The sequence below is a fragment of the Lynx rufus genome, unplaced genomic scaffold (genome assembly GCF_022079265.1).
Source record: "Lynx rufus isolate CCGP_SWC_20201006 ecotype Redwood Valley unplaced genomic scaffold, mLynRuf1.p SCAF_1, whole genome shotgun sequence".
NCBI lineage: Eukaryota > Metazoa > Chordata > Mammalia > Carnivora > Felidae > Lynx > Lynx rufus.
The window spans coordinates 199,499,207-199,514,623 of NW_025814823.1; the positions used below are offsets into that span (position 1 = coordinate 199,499,207).

Consider the following 15,417-nt stretch of genomic DNA (forward strand, 5'->3'; position numbering starts at 1 on the left):
TGGTTTGTTTGTTAGAAACCACCTATAAGTAAGATTGTACAGTATTTGACTTCTTTAAGTTAGTGTAATGGCCTTGAGGTCTATCCACATTGTTGCAAATGGCAAGATGTCATTTTTTATGTCTGAATAATAATCCATTGTGTATATATAACACAGTTTCTTATCCATTATACATTGATGGACACTTAGGTTGTTTTTGTATCTTGGCTATTGTAAATAATGCTGCAGTGAACATGGGGATACATATATCTTTTCAACTGTTTTTTATTCATTGGATAAATACCCAGAAGTATAATTGCTAGATCATATGTTAGTAGTACTTTTATTTTTTTGAGGAACTTCCATGCTTGTTCTCCATAGTGCTATACTGAAACACATTCCTACCAACAGTGCACAAAGATTGCCTTTTCTCCACATCTTCGCCAACATTTGTTATTTCTTGTCTTTTTGATAGTAGACATTCTAACAGGTGTGAGATGATAGCTCTTTGTGGTTTTGGTTTCATTCCCCTGGTAATTAGTGATGTTGAGCATCTGTTCACTTACCTGTTAGCCATCAATATAGCATCTTTGGAAAAAATATCTAACTCAGATTCTCTGCCCATTTTTTTTTTTTTTTTAAATTTTTTTTTTCAACGTTTATTTATTTTTGGGACAGAGAGAGAGACAGAGCATGAACGGGGGAGGGCCAGAGAGAGAGGGAGACACAGAATGGGAAACAGGCTCCAGGCTCTGAGCCATCAGCCCAGAGCCCGACGCGGGGCTCGAACTCACGGACCGCGAGATCGTGACCTGGCTGAAGTCGGACGCTTAACCGACTGCGCCACCCAGGCGCCCCTCTGCCCATTTTTTTAATTGAAGTATTTTTATTTTATGTACAATGAGTTGGGATTAAGGTAACTTATCCCAAACTGCAGTTAAGGTAGGTATCTTGGATTACCCATTCAAGAAAGTTCACTTAATCCAACTTAACGAAGCCTATAGCCTTCATGTATTGACAGAAACACTGGCAGCACATGTTAAGGCCATATTTCTGGATCAAACCATGCTGGTTTGAGCAGACAAGGCAAGAAGAAGAATCCTGGACAAATTTCCTTGGATGGCTACAGCAGAGCTGCTGGTGACCCATCTTGCTTTCTTGGATGCAGTGAAACAAAAGGGGTCTCTGCCCATTTTTTAATTGGAATTTTTCCCTACTGAGTTGTATGCCTTCTTTATATATTTTGGATAGTAGTAGCTCCTTTTCAGACATATGATTTGGAAATATTTCCTCACAGTAGATTGCGTTTTCATTTTGTTGGTGGTTTCCTTACTGTACGGAACACTTTTAGTTTGATGTAGTTACATCATTTATTTTTGCTTTTCTTGCATTTGCTTTTGGTGTCAGACTGAAAAGTAATGCCTTTTGGGGCACCTGGTTGCCTCAATTGGTTAACTGTCCAACTCTTGGTTTCTGCTCAGGTCATGATCTCACATTTTGTGGGATCAAGGTCCTCACTGAGCTCCATGCTGACAGCACAGAGCCTGCTTGGGATTCTCTCTCTCCCTCCTTCTCTGCTTCTCTCCTGTTCATGCATGCTCTCTCAAATTAAAAAAAAAAAAAAAAGTAATGACTTTTGCCAAGACTGATGTCAAGGAGCTTACTATGTTTTCATCTAGGAGTTTTATGGTTTCAGGTGTTGTGTCCAAGTCTTTAATCCACTTTGAGTTAATTTTTTATGTGCCAAAAGATGGTGGTACAGGTTTATTCTTTTGCATGTGGCTGTCCCATTTTCCCAACACTGTTAATTGAAGAGACCATCCTTTTTTGATTGTGTGTTCTTGGCTTTGTTGTAAATTAACCATATTTACATGGGTTTATGTCTTGCCTCTCTATTTTGTTCCATTGATCTATGTGTCTGTTTTTACACCAATACCATTTGTTTTGCTTACTATAGCCTTGAAATATAATTTGAAATCAGGGAGCATGATGTCTCCAGGTGTGTTTTTCTTTCTCAAGAATGGTTGGCTCTGTGGGGTCTTTTGTTTTTTCATATAAATTTTAGGACTCTTTGTTTTATTTGGGAAAGCTGCATTTGAAATGTTGGTAGGAATTGAATTGAATTTGTAGATTGCTTTACATAGTGATGACATTTTAATAATATTCCTCCAGTTCAGAAACATGGAATATCTTTCCATTTATTTTTGCCTTCTTCAATTTCTTTCATCAGTGTCTTAGTTTTCAGTGTATAAGTCTTTCACCTTCTTGGTTTAATTTACTTTTAGGTATTTTATTCTTTCTGATATAATTGTAAAATTAATATCTTAATTTCTCTTTCTGATGGTTGTTAGTGTAGAGAAATGCAATGAAGTTTTGCAAATTGATTTTGTATCCTGAAACTTCACCAAATTCATTTATTGTTTCTAACACTTTTTTCATGGAGTATGTAGGGTTTTCTATATATAATATCACATCAACTGCAAATAGTGACACTAGGACTTCCAAAACAATATTAGTAACAGTGGTGAGAATGGGCATCTTTGTCTTAATCTTACAGGAAAAACTTTAAGCTTTTTGCCATTGAGTATAATATTAGTGTGGGCTTGTCTTATATGGGCCTAACTATGTTGAGATAAGTTCCTCCATACCCACTTTTCCTCTTTATTAAAGTATAGTTGGGGGGTGGGATCATAGCTTATACACAATGTCACATTAGTTTCAGGTATACAACGTAGCAATTCAAGAATTTTATCCATCATGCTATGCTCACAAGTGTAGCTACCATTTGTCAGCATACAACATTATTACAATACAATTGACTGTATTCCCTTTCATTCCCATGATTTATTAATTTCATAACTGGAAGTCTGTACCTTTAGCTCCCCTTCACCCATTTTGCCCATCTCCTCACCCCCTTCCCTCTGAAAATCACCAGTTCTCTGTATTTGGGATCTATTTCTGCTTTTTGTTCATTTTGGTTTTTTGTTTTTGTTTTTGTTTTTTTGTTGTTTTCAGATTCCACATATAAGTGAAACCATATGGTATTTGTCTTTCTCTAAATGACTTATTTCACTTAGCATAATATCCTCTAGTCCATCCATGTTGTTGCAATGGTTAAGATTTCATTCTTTTTTTATGGCTGAACAGTATTCCGTTGTGTGTGTGTGTATATGTTATACACACACACACATGCATATGTACATATATATGTATACATATATGTACATAGTACATATATACATGTGTGTGTATATACATACACACACACACCGCATCTTTATGTCCTTTGTCCATTCGTCTATCAATGGACACATAGGTTGCTTCTGTATCTTGGCTATTGCAAATAAAACTGCAATAAGTCCTGAGAGGAAAATACATTGCAATCCAGGCCTATCTCAAGAAACAAGAAAAATCCCAAATACAAAATCTAACAGCACACCTAAAGGAAATAGAAGCAGAACAGCAAAGGCAGCCTAAACCCAGCAGAAGAAGAGAAATAATAAAGATCAGAGCAGAAATAAACAATATAGAATCTAAAAAAACTGTAGAGCAGATCAACGAAACCAAGAGTTGGTTTTTTGAAAAAATAAACAAAATTGACAAACCTCTAGCCAGGCTTCTCAAAAAGAAAAGGGAGATGACCCAAATAGATAAAATCATGAATGAAAATGGAATTATTACAACCAATCCCTCAGAGATACAAACAATTATCAGGGAATACTATGAAAAATTATATGCCAACAAATTGGACAACCTGGAAGAAATGGACAAATTCCTGAACACCCACACTCTTCCAAAACTCAATCAGGAGGAAATAGAAAGCTTGAACAGACCCATAACCAGCGAAGAAATTGAATCGGTTATCAAAAATCTCCCAACAAATAAGAGTCCAGGACCAGATGGCTTCCCAGGGGATTTCTACCAGACGTTTAAAGCAGAGATAATACCTATCCTTCTCAAGCTATTCCAAGAAATAGAAAGGGAAGGAAAACTTCCAGACTCATTCTATGAAGCCAGTATTACTTTGATTCCTAAACCAGACAGAGACCCAGTAAAAAAAGAGAACTACAGGCCAATATCCCTGATGAATATGGATGCCAAAATTCTCAATAAGATACTAGCAAATCGAATTCAACAGCATATAAAAAGAATTATTCACCATGATCAAGTGGGATTCATTCCTGGGATGCAGGGCTGGTTCAACATTCGCAAATCAATCAACGTGATACATCACATTAACAAAAAAAAAGAGAAGAACCATATGATCCTGTCAATCGATGCAGAAAAGGCCTTTGACAAAATCCAGCACCCTTTCTTAATAAAAACCCTGGAGAAAGTCGGGATAGAAGGAACATACTTAAAGATCATAAAAGCCATTTATGAAAAGCCCACAGCTAACATCATCCTCAACGGGGAAAAACTGAGAGCTTTTTCCCTGAGATCAGGAACACGACAGGGATGCCCACTCTCACCTTTGTTGTTTAACATAGTGCTGGAAGTTCTAGCATCAGCAATCAGACAACAAAAGGAAATCAAAGGCATCCAAATTGGCAAAGATGAAGTCAAGCTTTCGCTTTTTGCAGATGACATGATATTATACATGGAAAATCCGACAGACTCCACCAAAAGTCTGCTAGAACTGATACATGAATTCAGCAAAGTTGCAGGATACAAAATCAATGTACAGAAATCAGTTGCATTCTTATACACTAACAATGAAGCAACAGAAAGACAAATAAAGAAACTGATCCCATTCACAATTGCACCAAAAAGCATAAAATACCTAGGAATAAATCTAACCAAAGATGTAAAGGATCTGTATGCTGAAAACTATAGAAAGCTTATGAAGGTAATTGAAGAAGATTTAAAGAAATGGAAAGACATTCCCTGCTCATGGATTGGAAAAATAAATATTGTCAAAATGTCAATACTGCCCAAAGCTATCTACACATTCAATGCAATCCCAATCAAAATTGCACCAGCATTCTTCTCGAAACTAGAACAAGCAATCCTAAAATTCATATGGAACCACAAAAGGCCCCGAATAGCCAAAGGAATTTTGAAGAAGAAGACCAAAGCAGGAGGCATCACAATCCCAGACTTCAGCCTCTACTACAAAGCTGTCATCATCAAGACAGCATGGTATTGGCACAAAAACAGACACACAGACCAATGGAATAGAATAGAAACCCCAGAACTAGACCCACAAACATATGGCCAACTCATCTTTGACAAAGCAGGAAAGAACATCCAATGGAAAAAAGACAGCCTCTTTAACAAATGGTGCTGGGAGAACTGGACAGCAACATGCAGAAGGTTGAAACTAGACCACTTTCTCACACCATTTACAAAAATAAACTCAAAATGGATAAAGGACCTAAATGTGAGACAGGAAACCATCAGAACCTTAGAGGAGAAAGCAGGAAAAGACCTCTCTGACCTCAGCCGTAGCAATCTCTTACTCGACACATCCCCAAAGGCAAGGGAATTAAAAGCAAAAGTGAATTACTGGGACCTTATGAAGATAAAAAGCTTCTGCACAGCAAAGGAAACAACCAACAAAACTAAAAGGCAACCAACGGAATGGGAAAAGATATTTGCAAATGACATATTGGACAAAGGGCTAGTATCTAAAATCTATAAAGAGCTCACCAAACTCCACACCCGAAAAACAAATAACCCAGTGAAGAAATGGGCAGAAAACATGAATAGACACTTCTCTAAAGAAGACATCCAGATGGCCAACAGGCACATGAAAAGATGTTCAGCGTCGCTCCTTATCAGGGAAATACAAATCAAAACCACACTCAGGTATCACCTCACGCCAGTCAGAGTGGCCAAAATGAACAAATCGGGAGACTATAGATGCTGGAGAGGATGTGGAGAAACGGGAACCCTCTTGCACTGTTGGTGGGAATGCAAATTGGTGCAGCCGCTCTGGAAAGCAGTGTGGAGGTTCCTCAGAAAATTAAAAATAGACCTACCCTATGACCCAGCAATAGCACTGCTAGGAATCTACCCAAGGGATACAGGAGTACTGATGCATAGGGGCACTTGTACCCCAATGTTCATAGCAGCACTCTCAACAATAGCCAAATTATGGAAAGAGCCTAAATGTCCATCAACTGATGAATGGATAAAGAAATTGTGGTTTATATACACAATGGAATACTACGTGGCAATGAGAAAAAATGAAATATGGCCTTTTGTAGCAACGTGGATGGAACTGGAGAGTGTGATGCTAAGTGAAATAAGCCATACAGAGAAAGACAGATACCATATGGTTTCACTCTTATGTGGATCCTGAGAAACTTAACAGGAACCCATGGGGGAGGGGAAGGAAAAAAAAAAAAAAAAAGGACGTTAGAGTGGGAGAGAGCCAAAGCATAAGAGACTGTTAAAAACTGAGAACAAACTGAGGGTTGATGGGGGGTGGGAGGGAGGGGAGGGTGGGTGATGGGTATTGAGGAGGGCACCTTTTGGGATGAGCACTGGGTGTTGTATGGAAACCAATTTGTCAATAAACTTCATATAAAAAAAAAAAAAACAAATAAAACTGCAATAAATATGGGGTGCATATATCATTTCAAATTATTGCTTTCATTTTCTTTGGGTAAGTACCACATAGTGGAATTACTGAATCATATGGTATTTCTATTTTTAATTTTTTGAAGTACTCCATACTATTTTCATAATGGCTACACCAACACATTCCCACTACCAGTACATGAGGGTTCCTTTTCTTCACATACCCACCAACACTTGCTTTTGTCTTTTTTGTTTAAGTTTATTTATTTGTTTTGAGAGAGAGCATGAGCATGTGCATGAGTGGGAGGGGGCAGAGAGAATCCCAAGCAGGCTCGGCACAGTCAGTGTGGAGCCTGACATGGGGCTCAAACTCACAAACTGAGAGATCATGACCTGAGCAGAAACCAAGAGTCAGATGCTTAACTGACTGAGCCACCCAGGTGCCCCTCCCAACACTATTTTTTGAAAGATTGTCTTTTCTCCATTGCATATCCTTGCCTCCTCTGTCATAGATTAATTGACCATATAAGCATGGGTTTATTTCAGGGCTCCCTGTTCTTTTCTATTGATTTGTGTGTCTATTTTTTGTGCCAGTACCATACCGTTTTGATCAATGATAGCTATGTAGTACATCTTGAAATCAGGGACGGTGATACCTCCAGCTTTGCTCTTCTTTCTCAAGATTGCTCTGGCTGTTTGATTCTTTGGTGGTTCTATTTAATATTAAGATTATGTGTTCTAGTTCTGTGAAAAATGCTATTGATGTTTTGATAGAGATTTCATTGAATTTGGGATTGTTTAGGGTAGTTTTCATATTTTAACAATATTCTTCCAAAAATGAGCATGATATATCTTTCCATTTGTTTGTGTCATCTTCAAGTTCTTTCATCAATGTTTTATAGTTTTTTGAATACAGATCTTTCACCTCCTTGGTTAAGTTTATTCCTAGGTACTTTATTCTTTTTGATGCATCTGTAAAAGGAATCATTTTCTTAATTTCTCTTTCTCCTATTTTATTGTATAGAAATGTAATAGGTTTCCACGTATTAATTTTGTATTCTGAAACTTTAATTTATTCATTTATTGTAATAGTTTTTGGTGGAGTCTTGGATTTTCTCTATATAGTATTCTAGCATCTGCAAATAGTGACAGTTTTACTTTTTCCTTACAAATTTGGATACCTTTTGTTTCTATTTCTTGTTTTATTGCTGTGGCTAGGACTTCCAGTAGTATATTGATCAAAAGTGGTGAAAGTGGGCATCTTTGTCTTGTTCCTGATCTTAGAGGAAAAGCTTTCCATCTTTACCCATTGAGTACTTTGGGTTTTTATCATAAATGGATGTTGAATTTTGTCAAAGGCTTTTCCTGCTTCTATTGAGATGATTGTATATATTTTACCTTCCTTTTGTTTATATGGTTATCACATTGATTTAAGGATGTTGAAACATCCGTGCATCCTTGCAATAAATCCCACTTGATAATGGTGTATGATCCTATGAGTGTATTGTTGGATTCAGTTTGCTAAGATTTTGTTAAGAAATCTTGTATCTATGTTCATCAGAGGTATTGGCCTATAATATTCTTTTCTTGTGGTGTTTTGTCTAGTTTTGGAATCAGGGTAATGATGGCCTTATAAAATGACTTTGGAAGTGTTCCGTCCTCTTCCATATTTTGGAAAAGCTTGAGAATGATTAGTTTTAATTCTTTTGAATCTTTGGAAGACTTCACCAGTAAAGCCATCTAATCCTGAACTTTAATTTGTTCGAAGGTTTTTGATTCCTGATTCAATCTCCTTACTAGTAATCAAACCAGTCAGTTTTTCTATTTTTTATGATTCACTCTTGATAGGTTGTATGTTTCTAAAAATCTATTTCTTCTAGGTTGTCAAATTTGTTGGCATATAGAGTTTGTAGTAGTCTCTTCTGATCCTTTGTATTTCTACTGAAGCAGCTATAATGTCTCTTTCATGTTTCATTTTATTTATATGCCTTCTCTTTTTTTCCCCTGGTGAATGTAGATAAAGTTTGTCAATTCTCTGTATCTTTTCAAATATCCAAATGTTTTCAAATATCCAAATATTCATTCATCTTTTCTATTGTCAGTTCAGTCTCTATTTCATTCATTTTTATTTTGATCTTTTTTATTTCCTCTTATTCTACTTTAAATTGGCTCTTTTTCTAGTTCCTTAAGGTATAAAGTTAGGGGGTAAGTTTATTTGGAGATTTTTCTTGTTTCCTGATGTAGACATGTATTGATAGAAACTTCCTTCTTAGAACTACTGTTGCTGCATATCATAACTTTTGGTATATTCTTTCCATTTACCTTTGTGTCTATATATTTTTTTATTTCTCTTTTGATTTCTTCTTTGACCCATTGATTATTCAGTAGCTTATTGCTTAATCTCCACATTTTTATAAATTTTCTAGTTTTCTTCTTATAATTAATTTATACTTCCATACACAGGAGTCAGAAAAGTGCTTGATATGACTTCAGTCTTCTTAAATTTATTAAGACTTGTTTTTGTGGACTAATATATGATTTCTCCAGAAGAATGTTCATTGTGCACTTGAGAAGAATTTGTACTCTGTTGCTTTTGGATGGAAAGTCCTTGTATATCTCTTTCAAATCCATCTGGTCTAATGTGTCATTTAAGGCCAATGTTTTCTTAGTGATTTTGTCTGGATGATCTATCTATTGATGTCACTGGGGTATCAAATTTCGCTACTATTATTGTATGGCTTTCTAGTTTTACCTTTACATCTGTTAATATTTACTTTATATATCCATATGCTTCTATGTTGGGTGCATGAATAATTACAAATGTTATATCCTCTTGTTGGATTGATCCCTTTATCATTATGTAGTACACTTTGTCTCTTACTATGATCTTTGTTTTAAAGTCTGATAAGTCTACCTTTCCCCACTTTCTTTGATCTCCATTTGCATGGAATATCTTTTTCTATCCTTTTACTTTGTATGTCTTTAGATCTGAAATGAGTCTTTTGTAGGCAGCATATAAATGGGTCTTTTTCTTTTTTAATCCTTTCAGCCACTGTATGTCTTTTGTTTGGAGAAATTAGTCCATTTAAATTTAAAGTAATAATTGATAAATATGTACTTATTCACGTTTTGTTGTTTTCTAGCTGTTTTATACTTCCTCTGTGCCTTTTTCTCTTGCTCTGTGCCTTTATAGTTGGATGACTTTCTTCAGTGGTATCTTAGAGTCCTCTCTGTTTTGTGTATCTACTATAGGTTTTTGTTTGTGGTTACTGTAAGGCTTACATATAACAACTTGTAACATTTTACTTTAATCTGATAAAAACTTAAGTTTGAATGAATTCTAAAGTTCTACATTTTTACTCCCCCCCTCCACCAATGTTTTATTTTCTGCTGTCACATTTTACATCTCTTTATCTTGTGTATCCCTTAATATTATAATTATGTTTACAACTTTTGTCTTTTAACCTTAATACTAGCTTTATAAGTGATTACTCTGCCATCTTTTATATATATTTACCTTTACAAGTAAAACTTACACTTTTATGTTTTCCTGTTATAAATTAGTGCCTTTTATTTCGGTTTAGAGAATTACGTTTAATATTTCTTGTGAGGCTTAGCTTTTGCTTGTTTGGAAATTTCTTTATCTCTTCTTCAATTGTGAGTGACAATTTTTCCAGTTAGAGTATTCTTGTTTGAAAGTATTTTTCTTTCAGCACTATGAATATAGCATACTATTCTGTTATGTTTCTGCCAAAAAAATATGTTTGTCATGTGAGGTTCCCTTGTACATAACAAGTTGCTTGTCTCTTGTGGCTTTGAAGATTCTTTCCTTGTCTTTGACATTCTAATTATAATGTATCTTGGTGTGGGTCTCTGGGTTCATTTTATTTGTAACTCTCTGGTCTTCCTGGATCTAAATGTCTGTTTCCGTCTTCAGATTAGGATAGTTTTCAGTAATTATTTCTTTAAATAAGTTTTCTGCCCCTTTCTCTCTCTATTCTTCTTCTTTTGGGAGCCCTATTTTGTGAATATTAGTCTGTTTGGTGTTATCCTATAAATACGTTAAGCTATCTTCATTTTTTAAAATTTATTTTTCCTTCCCTGATTGGATAAATTCTACTGTTTGTCTTCGAAGTCATTGATTCTCTCTTCTGCTTTATCTAGTCTGCCATTGAGTACCTCTGGTGTATTTTTTTTCTAGCGTATTTTTCAGTTCAGTCATTATATTTTCATCATCTTGATTTTTAAAATTTTTTAAGGTTTGTTTATTTTTGAGAGAAAGAGAGAGAGAGAATGGGGAGGGGCAGAGAGAGAGGGAGACACAGAATCTGAAGCAGGCTCCAGGCTCTGGGCTGTCAGCCTGGGGCTTGAACTCAGGAACTGTGAGATCATGACCTGAGCTGATTAACCAACTGAGCCACCCAGGCACCCCCAGACTATTTTATTTTTAATGGCTCCAAATAGATAAGGTTGTTCCAGAACTTTTTTTTTTTTGTATGATCTACATTTTGACATTTGGCTTTTGTTGTTTTCTTCTTTAGAATTCTCTCCATATACCTCTTTGAGTGGTATAATCTAAAGCAGAATGCAATGTGTACGTTCTTCTTTGGAAGTTTAACTGAAGCAATTCTTCAATTTATCCTTTGTTTAATACACAATGAAATTGCATTATGTACTCCCCAAGGTGCTTCCGTATCGTTACATGTTTACTTATTTCATATTGAGCTATGGTCCTCTCTGATCCTTCTCCTTCTTACCACTGACAATTTTCTTCTTTCTTATGTAATGTTAAATCATTCCCTGTCTTACATTTGTATAATTTATAATCACCAAATGTACTGCATTGTGTGTCCTTAGATGAATTGTCATTTGTAAGAAAGACTAAAGCATCCTTTAACTATGGCATATATTGCTTTAGATTCACATGGAAATCCCTAAGACTCATTTGTTTTACATCTCTAAGATGTTTTCCCCCATTTAATGATTGTAAACTGGTATCAAGACCAATTTTGTTTGGTTTTCATTTGTAGGCTTTACTTGAAATCGTATTAACACTTTCAGATTGGCTGGCTCATGTTTTGTCAATTATTCTCATAATTCCATGAAAATCATTTATTTAGGACATCATTCTCCTCACAGGCCCAGCGTGCAGGAGACCAGGAGGCAGGACTGCCACCACCTTGATTTCAAAGGGCAGTACCAATGCCTAGTGAAACTATAGGAATAGTCATCTAACAGAGTCATGAGGAATAACCTCCACACTGTGGAGAAACATAGCACGGGCATAACCACTGCAAAGAGCAACAGGTGGGCATGATCTCTGAACTGTGGGGGTAATGTTGCCATACCAGTAGATCTGGAATATAGGACCTCCACCCCAGTGGGTCTAGAGGGTAAAACATGAAGCCAAAGTAAATTATTCTTAAGCCTTAAGGTTTAACATTTCCCTTGTTAGGTTTTGGACTTACTTGGGACCCAGGTAAGCTCTTTTATCTTTCCTATTTCTTTCTTTTGGAGTAAAATGTCTGTCCTGTGCCTGTGCCTGTATTTTGGCAACATAGAACTTGTTTGGTTTCACAGGTCTACAGGTAGAAGGAAATTTGCCTCAGGATGAATGATATCTTTAATCTCACTCCTATTTGGTTTAGATGTAGATGAGACTTTAGAGGTGATGAGGAAACAGCTTAAGGCTTCAGGGTTGTGGGATGGAATGAATGTATTTTGCATACAAGAAAGGCATAAAAGTGTGATGGTGGAGTGTTAAGGAATGAATGTTTGTGTTTGTGAATGTTTGTGTTCTCCCCACCCAAATTTATATATTGAAATTCTAACTCCCAACACGATGGTATTAGGAGGTCATTGGAAGGCAATTAGGTCATGAGCTGTCATGAATGGGATCTGTAAACTTATAAGAGCCTGGAGAGCTGTCTCATCCCTTCTGACATATGAGGATATAGCAAAAAGACAACTGTCTATGAACTCTAAAGTAGGCCAGCCCTCACCAGAACCCAACCACGCTGGCACCTTGATCTCAGACTTCCAGCCTCCAGAACTACAAGAAATATATGTTTATAAGCCATTTATTCTGTGGTAGTTTGCTATACCATCTGAACTGGCAAAGGAATATAGTATATAAACTCCTGACATCAATTAATCAGAGACTACAATGCAGCCATTCATGGAATCTATCACTGTTAAAGAAAAATGATGTTCTGAAAAGATGCTCAATGTCACTCATCATCAGGGAAATACAAATGAAAACCACACTGAGATACCACCTCACAACAGTCAGAGTGGCTAAAATTAACAACTCACGAAACAACAGATGTTGTAAAGGATGTGGAGAAAGGGGAACCCTCTTGCACTGTTGGTGGGAATGCAAACTGGTGCAGCTGCTCTGACATACAGTGGGGTGGTTCCTCAAAAAATTAAAAACAGAACTACCCTATGACCCAGCAATAGCACTACTAGGAATGTATCCAAAGGATACAGGAGTGCTGATTCATAGGGGCATATGTACCCCAATGTTTATAGCAGTGCTATCAACATCAGCCAAATTATGGAAAGAGCCTAAATGTCCACCAACTGATGAATGGATAAAGACGTGGTGTGTGTGTATACACACACACACACACACACACACACACACACAATGGAATGCTACTTGGCAGTGAGAAAGAATGAAATCATGCCATTTGCAGCAACGTGGATGGAACTAGAAGGTATTATGTTAAGTGAAATAACTCAATCAGAGAAAAACAGGTATCATATGTTTTCACTCATATGTGGAACTTGAGAAATGTAACAGAAGACAGTGGAAGAAGGGAAGGGGAAAAAATAGTTACAAACAGAGAGGGAGGGAGGCAAACCATAAGAGACTCTCAAATACAGAGAACAAGCTGAGGGTTGATTGGCAGGGTGGGGGAGAGGGGAAAATGAGTGATGGGCATTGAGGAGGGCACTTGTTGGGATGAGCACTGGGTGTTGTATGTAAGTGATGAAGCACAGGAATTTACCCTCAAAACCAAGAGCACACTTTACACACTGTATGTTAGCCAATTTGACAATAAATTGTATTTAAAAAAAGAGAAATGATGCTCATACTGAAGACATGATGGTTTAAAACTATAAAGATAGACTCAGTTACACCTTGTGACTATCCTCTTTGGCTTTAGACAGAATATAATTTCCTTCATGTATACATACTTTGTTATTATAAGGATTATAAAATCTCCATATTCAAGCTCTTGAAGTTTTAGGAGTTGATAATTATGTATTGATAATGAAAAATGTCAGCAGATATTACATTGTAACCTATTGGCAGTTTTCTCTGGGGATTTCACATAAGAGTAAATTTGAGTTAGATATTAACAAATCTAACTATCTCATATCATTCCGTATCCATACATTATTTCATTGATTTTCCATAAAACCATTTAATTGAAGTATAATTGACTTACAGTTTATATTATTTTCAGGTGTACTAGTGATTTGACATTTATACATTATGGAATGCTTATCATGATATGTGTAGTTATCATATAAAGTTATTACAATATTATTGACTATATTCCCTGTATTATTGACTATATTCAAGTATCCATAACAGGTCAGCTAAGTCCTGTTTATTAATTATAAACACAATTTTAAAAGTTAAACTGTATATTATTAAGTCCTACTCCTACCTGTAGGCATCCTGATCCTCCTTTATCTTTCTCCCATTATGATTAAGGTTAAAAAAAAGTACTTAAATAGAAACTCTAGAAGGCACACATAAATTTAGCCTAATGCCTGGCCACAAACGAATGATGTGAATTTTCATGAAGGAGAGTGCCCAACATTTATGAAGTACCTACGAGTGCTTATTTATTCAATTTCATTTGATAACACCTAAAGTGTAGAGGTCAAGTATAAGTGTCACATCTGACTTTTGATCTAAAGATTGTCTTAAGAATACTGTGCTTTTTGTTTGCCTCCAAAGGGATACAAAAACTGATAAATTTATTTATTTATTTACTTGTTTATTTTTTACTGATTTTTAATTGAAGTATACTTGACTTATAGTTTATATTATTTTCAGGTGTACTAGTGATTTGACATTGATACATTATGGAATGCTTATCAGGATATGTGTAGTTATACAAACTTATTACAGTATTATTGACTATATTCCCTGTGCTGCACTTTATATCCCCATGACCTATTCATTCTATAACTGGATGTTTGTACCTCTGAATCCTCTTCAACTATTTTGCCCATCCTCCCTCCCTCCCTTTCCTGTGACAACCACCTGTTTGTTCTATGTATTTGAGTCTATTTGTTTTCTTTTGTTCATTTGTTGTTTTAGATTTAGTGAAATTACATGGTATTTTCTTTTCTGTCCTATTTCATTTAGCATAATGAAATGAACCCTCTAGGTTCATCCATGTTGCTGCAAATGGCAAGATTTCATTTTTTTTTTTATGGCTAATATTCCATTGCATACATATACACCACATCTTGTTTATCCATTCATTATCCATCAGTGGATACTTAGGTTGCTTCCATATCTTGGCTATTGTAAAGAATGCTGCAATAAACATAGAGGTGCATATGTATTTTTGAATTATTGTTTTTACTTTCTTTGGGTAAATACCCGGAAGTGAAATGACTAGATTGAGTGGTATTTCTAATTTTACTTTTTTGAGGAACCTCCATACCGTTTTTATAGTGACTGTACCAACTTACGGTCTCACCAACAGTGTAGTTACCTTTTCTCCACAACCTTGCTAACACTTGTTATCTCTTGTTTTTTTTGATACCAGCCATTCTGGCAGGTGTGAGGTGATGTGTCATTGTGGTTTTGATTTGCATTTCCATGAGGATTCCTGATGTTGAGCATGTTTTTCATGTGTCTGTTGGCTATCCGTA

At 35.9% G+C, this 15,417-nt stretch overlaps 1 protein-coding gene across 1 annotated transcript; it reads right to left on the bottom strand.

Annotated features, from left to right (window-relative positions):
• Positions 1 to 957: 957 nt before the first annotated feature.
• LOC124507369 (40S ribosomal protein S29-like) lies at positions 958 to 1,128 on the bottom strand. The gene has a single exon (XM_047073710.1). The coding sequence runs from the start codon at positions 1,126 to 1,128 to the stop codon at positions 958 to 960; it is 171 nt and encodes a 56-aa protein (XP_046929666.1).
• Positions 1,129 to 15,417: the final 14,289 nt, after the last annotated feature.